This window comes from Apis dorsata, unplaced genomic scaffold (genome assembly GCF_000469605.1).
Source record: "Apis dorsata unplaced genomic scaffold, Apis dorsata 1.3 scaffold_734, whole genome shotgun sequence".
Classification (NCBI taxonomy): domain Eukaryota; kingdom Metazoa; phylum Arthropoda; class Insecta; order Hymenoptera; family Apidae; genus Apis; species Apis dorsata.
In genome coordinates, this window is record NW_006263897.1 from 38,727 (window position 1) to 46,843 (window position 8,117).

The window sequence follows — 8,117 nt, forward strand, 5'->3', positions numbered from 1 at the left end:
CTCCTATTGTCTTCGTGAATGCTCATTTAGGATGTTTCTCAACATTTGTATTCGTTCAAAATATACGCAATGCAATTTTTCAAAAAAAAAAAAATCACGAGATCTTTTTTTTCTATGTTAAAAATGGTAATCTTTTGTATATTTTCAAATAGGAAAATATAAGAATTTGTTGGTTGAAATTTTCAACAGAGAACTTTTTATATTCTTGAGATTATCTAATCATGAATAAAACAGAAGTGTGATTTATATGAGATGATTAGCATAGTTGTGAGTAATGTATCAAGAGTGTCGGGAAAGAAAATTGGCTGTATTGAAATTGATTTCATGATCAGATGAAGTTCATTGTTTCTTTTATAATAACCTTTTCTTTTTTCCTTAAAAAAATTTGTAGAATTAATATGGTAATATGGTAATTAATATGGTAATGATATAGTGATATTGATACGAATATGGTCAAAATAATTTTTATTGAATATAATAGCTAAGATGCTCGAGAAAGAATTATATCGACAATATCATTACCATGAACGGTCATTCGAAAGCTAACGCAAACAAAATGTTTAAACTACCGTTTGATTTACTTGTATTTCAACAGAAATTGCTTGATGGTTACCTTACCTGACGCTCATATACAACGTTTAGTACAGCATAGCACCAATTCTAACTGGTCGACCTACTTATTCCATTAATTAACGCTTTTCTTTGAAAGTTTATAGCTACATGATGTAAAAGTCTTCACTATACTGCAAATTAAAAGAAAAGGAAAAAAAAAGTAAGTAAACTTGTAACATAATACTAAAGATACAAAATTGTCTTACAAGCAACGTTGATAGTTATACGATGATGACAATCGATTTTTCATGATTGATAATACGTTCATATTCTTCACGGTCTATGGGCACGTTGAGGAAATACGATTGACGAAAATAGTGCAACGGATCCGACTTATTAATTTTCTCACAACAAACGAGCATTAAATCTTTTCTTTCAGACCGTTATTCCCATGGTGCACAACTATACGATTCTTGATCTACGTTCGCGGTCGAACGATTGCAGAAAAAGTTATTGACCAAACATAATTGCGGAAGAATCGATGTTTCCCAAGGATGTTTTGAATTCCTTGAAAATTATGCAATTTCATTAATGCTTTTTGCTTAGAAAGAGACAATGTATGATCATGATAATAAAATTAAATAATATGTGATCTTATAATATCTTTCTTAAATTTTTCTATCTATATTTTAATACTTTATCACAATAGTAAATAAGAATAAGCTATTTTCATTCATTCAATTTAGGTCACTCCTGTCATCAAACGATAGAGAAACCATAAGCGATTGAACCCCACTTATTCAAAAACAGTTTGCATTCTTTGCTCGATTTTCACTTACGGTTCACTTTCTCCTGGAACATTTGTGACAAAAGAGCAGAGACCATTGTCAAGGAAAAGGAACGAAATGGTTCGCGAGATCACTGAACAAAATGAAAGGAATACACACGTTGGTTAACAGCAATTTCGTCCAGGTAATAAACGACAAGGGGACGGGTTTATAAGCTTGCAGAGAAGGTAGGGAGAGTCGAAGTGAATGGCTTTCTCATCGTGGATCTTCAGTATTCCTGGTTCCAGTCGGACCGATGGATGGTCTCCTCTTGTACGCTATTTGTTATAACAGCTCAATTTATCAAGTTGGTGTTCAATATAATTAAGAAACTTGTGACGAGAGACGAAAAATTTAGTGCTTGAATTATTGAAATATTGTTACATTGTACAATTGTAAGTAAAATTCAAAGAATTTTTCTTTTGTTTCTAATTAACTCGATTAGAGATATTTAAAATAATGATATATTTTTCAAAATAATTTTTTTTCAATTGGTAATAAATGAAAATTATTATTCTAAACTTATGGATAAAACTATAAATAAAATTTCTAATAAAATTTATATAAAATTTATATTTTGTTCAAAATTAATGTAGTATTTTTTTTAAAGAATACAAACATATATGAAAGATCGTTAAAATGAACAATTAAAAATATGGCTATATTTTTTTTTTTTTACTTAAAACTTCATTAAATTATTTTTATGGTACTTGGCATTTCTATTTCTTTTGTTCTTATGTTCCTATGAATTTTAAAAAAAATTATGCACTTAAAATCTATTCTAATGTTATTTGTGATGTATTGTAATGTTAGTTCGCTTTTCATTGCCGACATAAGACACGTTCCATGAATGGTGTCAATAGTCCTTGTCAACCAGTAAAGAAATCAAGGCGTTTTTTGAATTTCGGCCAATCGCTGAATTTGTAATGAATTAACGGTTTTTAGAAAGTTCCATGGGATAGAATTCAAATTTTAAAATTTTAAAATTCTACTAAAATGAAATTACCATTAATGATCATTTTAAACAACAATAAAAATGAATATCAACAGCTTTTAAAGCATTATGCATTTAAATTCATATAAAATAATTCCAGAATCAATCGAAAACGAAATGGAAAATCATACCAATTTTCTAGTTTCTTATATGAAAATTTCTTTGATAAAAATTGATCTTAAACAAAGAATAATTAATAAATATTATGCAAGTGTAGCCATTTTCTCTCAATGATTTTTTTTCCACTATTTTAGTCAAAAATATAATTTTAAAAATCGTAGTTTATATATAATAGATATTACAATGTGATCTATGTCGTATGTCTGGTAATGTCTCGATTCATAATTCACCGGTTTATTTCATGAAATTCAAATGAAGAAATGTTTTATAGATTTATTTACGATTCTCTTTCATGTATGAAAGATTTACGATTTTGAAGCAATATATCTTAAGACTTTAATGATAAATAAAAAGAATGGTAATATGTAACTTTAATGGTGTGATAAAAGAAATATCTTCATCGGAAAGCGATTAATGAAAACGTGTTTCATGTTAATGTGATTATGTTCACCTTGACCGAAGAAAGTGTTACGCTGGTCTTTAACCCACGTCAATCGATTCATGAATGTACAATCGATCTACTTTTCTATAAACTGCAAATGAAATAATATATAAATATATAATATTAATTCTAAAATTAGATCAGTGATTAATTACCGTGACGTGTACCGTGAAGTATATATCTATATGGAATATAAATAATAAAATATTTGTATAACTCGTTCTTTCTTTTCGTTGACCAACGATAGAATGATGCACAAAACACTTCAAAATATTAATCTTTTTTGTTTGTTAATTACAATTAATTGAAATTATTAATCAATGAACTTCTTCTAAAAGCTTCTATTATTTATAAATATTTTGCTAGAAATAGTAAATATATATGTTATTCTATTTTTATTCTAAAAATTTGAGAAATGTTCAAAAATTAGTAGATTTACCATTAATTCCAGAATCATGAATCTGGCAACGATCTTGTTGGCCCTCGTAGGATTAGTCAATGGTCAATTAAACTTCGAGGGTAATCCATTGACGGAAAACACCGAGTACACGGCCGTGGAATCACGACTCTTCGAAAAAACTGCAAGGCAAAAAATGGCAGAGAACATGACGGATATTTTGACAGAATCTTCTCAAAACTTTCATCTTTCGTCATTGATCCCAAATGTTAGTAATTCGAGCCAATCCGCAAATCCGATAAAAATCGATGATCATACAATCATTCAAAGAGATTTATATAATTCGTCGTATCCATCGAAACAAGAGAAGATCGTTCAAACGGGTCGACATTTGTCTACAAATACCTACAATCAAGGAATCACCTCCAAGGCTCAAGTAGCGTTGAACACTTTTCTAAACTCCAAGACGCCAGAAGAATCACGGCTGTCTTTAGATCATTATTTACAAAGCAAAGAAAATCTCAAGAACGTCGAACCAATGAATGTACAACAATTAGCGCAACAATCAGTAATGCAGGTTAATCAGCAACCCATACCCTCCTCGGTGAATCAACATTTGACTGCACAACTTATGCAACAAAGACAGACGTTGCAAGCTTTTCCAGTTAATCAGCCAACCTACAATTCGCCTGTGAACCCGATAGATATTCATTCGAGTGTATCAAATCCAGTATCTATACCTTTAATGCAACAACAGCACGCGCCTGGAATTCAAGCGAGGAACGATGTCTTTTATCCTGGATGGTATCAACGTGTGAGAAGAGTGCATGGAAAACCGTTTCCTTACGCACAATCTAGAATTGGATCTGGGATATATGTCGGTCCTGTTCCTCCAGGTGAGATACTTCAATCGTGTTTTTCTAATCCTTGAATCTCTCAAGTCAGAGTCACATATGAAAAGAAATCAAAATATATATAATTTAATATTTCATTGCAATATTCTGATTAAGTATCTCATATTTCTATCTCAAAACTTTCAACTATCTCGAAACGTGTTAATTATAGTAGGAAAACAAGTTTAGCAATCGAGAGTTACATCGTTCAGGAAACTCGTCTTAATGCAATTCGCATTGTAAGAACTTTTTAATTAGAGGATTTGTGAGAATTTTCTTCTTCAACGCAATAATTGATTATTTTCACTTGAGATTAAATAAAAATTCACTCTAATCAGTAGGTAATCTAATTAATTTTGCAATCGAATTTCCTAAGCAGTACCGTTCAAGCAGAAAGGCTCACCTGTTGAAGTGATCTACACGAAGCCACCAGGATTTCATCGTGGTCCACCAATTATCGGCAACCCTTCTATCCCATATGAAGACGCTAGCGCTTGGTTCCCCGAAGTTGATCATCCACCGTCAAATAAAGATATATATTATTCTCAACTATACGCCCAATCGTACGACCCTTATTATTACAATTACATCGCTAAAACGGGAAAGATAAAACCTCATTTGTATGGAAAATTGGGTAAGTATCACGAAGAGGAAGACGATGGTATTTGGTCCGAATTGTACCAAGGATTCAAGAAACACGGTTTAAAAAACATTATGACACCAACGTTCCTCTTGGGAATGACTCTTCCCGTGGTCACTCTAATGCTCACTGCGCTCGTGCAGAAGAGGTCTTTCGCTAGGTCGGATTCGAGCAAATTCTCGACACGAGAGGACACGATCCAGGATTATCTGGAACAAGTTCAAAGAGCTGTAGAATGTTATGAAAAAAAGAGAAGGAAGAGGGACACGAATGTAGATGAGTGTTAGAGTTATAATTACCTTTAATTCCGTTAATTTATTAAACATGAATGGATGATCAAAGAAATGGAGAGGACGTCTTGTATATATATTATGTAATGTAAAAATAATAATGAGGGAAACATTCACACGATTAACAAGAATAGAGATTGTTTTCTCTTTGAAATAATTCTTTGTGTTGCAATCAATGAATTTATATCGTGTGATTAATTGCGTTAAATCGTGGTAAGTTACTACGAGATATCAAATGGGAGAAGGTGACAGTGAAACGTTTTCCGTGATGAGAGTGGACGATGCGAGAAACCAACTTTCGCGGGTCAATTATATCTGTGACCCTATTCGCATTGCTTGTGGGTGTGTAACTTGTATATCGAGATAGCGAATTACTTTTACTTTTCCATAATAAATTGTTCAATCAAGTAAATTTTCTAGTAGTGATTATAAATACATGTATAAATAGAGAACGAGATTGACAAATATAAAAGTATTAAAATTATATTGTATTATTGTCTATTTTTTTAATTCCTTCGATATATCATATTTGAAATGTTTTTCTTTCCTTTCTTCTCTTATTTTTTTCTTCTCTTCTCTTTTAAGTAGGAAAAGACGTTCAAACGGGCAGTGATCTTCGACCTATATTTTAGTATTATGTGTACTCTGACGAGTGCTGAATTTTAAATTAGAAATGACATCCACGATTTGTTGCACCGCAAATCGTGCATCATGGCACAGAAATGGATAACCGGTTTGATTATTTATGGGTGGATCGTACAAAGTGTTACGCATTGATTTCGATGAAATTTTAAACGAAATTCTAAAAATTGTAAGTTACTTAATATCGCATCTTTCATTTGCTTCTTTAGTTTTAAATTCACTCAAGATTTCTTTTCATTTTCAATATTTCTTTTATACCTTCTAAATTATTAAATTTTAATTTTCTCCGATTAATTCTTATTGATATAAAAATAATATTCATAAACGATCGATCAGTAAATGTATCGATCTTATTTTGAATGTTATTTATGTTGTACAACCAATTAAATCTTTTTTTTCTTTTTGAGATTTCATTTAATATTTGAGACCTCAAAATATTAAGGTCAAATTTTTAATCTTTTTCTTGATCAATATTAAATATGATAATGAAATCATTTTTCCTTATTATAATTATTCCTTATTATATTTTTTTACTACAAAACGATTTCTTGAGTTATGATTATTTGGAAAATATATTCACTATGTTTTTTTTTCTGTTCATGCGATGACATAACTTGAATACACGATGTTGATTAGTAATGTGACGATAAGGTCAATTACGATAACTCGACCATTAATGAACTCGTAAATTAAGATCATAAAGCAGCTCGTTTGGTATCCGAGAAAAAGCTTATGCAAACTTCATCCCAAAGAAATCTCGGTCGATTTCTTCTCTTGCCGGAAATGTCTGAATGTACATAGAACCGTTCCACTTAACTTGTTGAATTTTACTAACATGGCTGCTAGGATATATTTTTAGATTTTTAAAAAAGACGAGACACCCATCGAATCTTTGGATGACATTGAAGTACCAGGCATACTTATTCAAAACCGGTTTTCGAACTTGCACTCCAAATGATAAAAAATCTATTTGTGATTATTTCTTCACCGATATTAATATTTTTTCATTATTTAATGTTGATGATTTAATATAAAATATTATTTCTTTTCTTCAAAACTTTTTCGTTTCGTTTATATATTGACAATAAATATATATATGACAATAAATATATATTTATATATATATTTTTTTTAATCATAATCGTCGAATAATTATATGCATTCAAATAAATATCGATTAATATTCAATGAATCCTCAACCTAAAAACTAAATTTATTCTTGGTGAAGATCTTAACCGATATATAATTGAATTATTTCATCAAACGATTGACGGTTTAATTCACGGGTCATGAGATCCAGACGTTCTGCACGTTCCATCATAATCAAAAGCAATTATTAATTTTATCTCAATTTTCTGCACATCATTAACAAAAAAAAGCATTGTTCAATTTGCAATAATAACATTTATGTAATGCGTTCTTTTATTACTTACCAATCCTCTTGACAAAATAGCAGAGAAAGTATATGATGAACAGTAACACGAAAGAAAAATACATTTTCGTCCGACAAAATTATATTGTTAATTACAAGATTTAAAAGATAATTTGTTAACAAAAAATATATTTTGTTGTATCTAGTTTCTACAATTAAAATTTGTTATGGTAGGATAATTAGAAAGGATTTAATTACATTAACATAAATACCCTTTTCTTAATAGTATAATTGAAATTCAAAGTTTCAGCAGCCTGATAAATTATACAAATCGCTTTTGTTACAAAAATATATACAATTAAAATGAATGTTTCATTAGTCGTTTGAACATAATTAAATTGCTTATAACAAAAATAAATCAAATGCGTCTTTATTGTTTTCTCTTTAGCTTTAATAAAATATTAGCGATTATTTTTTTTATTCATGATTTGAAAATTGAAAGAAAATATATATTTCACAATTCGCGTGTAAAGGAAAAAAAAATTATTCGTTTAACTAGATTAAACTACAATAACATTTGTTTAAAATAAAATAAAATAAAATAATCAAGATTTTTATGCATTTTATGCACGTTTTATATCTCTTGATATGTCCACATGTGATTTTCGAAAATTATATTTGAAAAGAAATCAAATTTTCGAATATTACTTTTCTTTAACTTTCTTTCAGAAAAAGAAAATTAAAAAAAATATTTTTTTGGCACACTTTGTAGCTTTCATAGAATTCATAAATAAAAGAATGAAAGACAATATAAATAAGCGAATTTAGAAAAAATATGTAAATTCTAATTAATTTTATGAAAGTCACATAAATTTTTTGTAGACAATATGTATCAGGCGTTTGTAAAATTATAATTAAAAAAAAAAAAAAAAAATAATGTAACTCTTG

General features: G+C 29.4%; 2 protein-coding genes across 6 annotated transcripts in view; one reads left to right on the forward strand and one right to left on the reverse strand.

Moving 5' to 3' along the window:
• LOC102675023 (protein patched homolog 3-like) overlaps positions 1-751 on the reverse strand; it is a 6,291-nt gene extending 5,540 nt beyond the window's left edge. For 2 of the 3 annotated variants that reach the window (XM_031513770.1, XM_031513771.1), the window contains exon 1: positions 619-751. The gene's annotated coding sequence lies outside the window, so the exon portion shown is untranslated. Of the gene's footprint in view, positions 92-618 lie in introns of those variants that run through there. The other variant, XM_006622615.2, reaches the window with a different exon arrangement.
• Positions 752-1,279: 528 nt separating this feature from the next.
• LOC102674710 lies at positions 1,280-5,246 on the forward strand. 3 transcript variants are annotated; one of them, XM_006622612.2, is made up of 3 exons: positions 1,280-1,774; positions 3,387-4,228; positions 4,602-5,246. In XM_006622612.2, exons 2-3 carry the CDS (start codon positions 3,391-3,393, stop codon positions 5,150-5,152), a joined length of 1,389 nt encoding a protein of 462 aa, XP_006622675.1. In that variant the 5' UTR covers positions 1,280-1,774; positions 3,387-3,390; the 3' UTR covers positions 5,153-5,246. The 3 variants fall into 3 exon arrangements, with proteins under 3 accessions (XP_006622675.1, XP_006622677.1, XP_006622676.1); XM_006622614.2 differs by having other exon boundaries at positions 1,280-1,524; XM_006622613.1 differs by lacking the exon at positions 1,280-1,774 and adding an exon at positions 3,249-3,281 and having other exon boundaries at positions 3,369-4,228.
• The last annotated feature ends 2,871 nt before the right edge of the window (positions 5,247-8,117 follow it).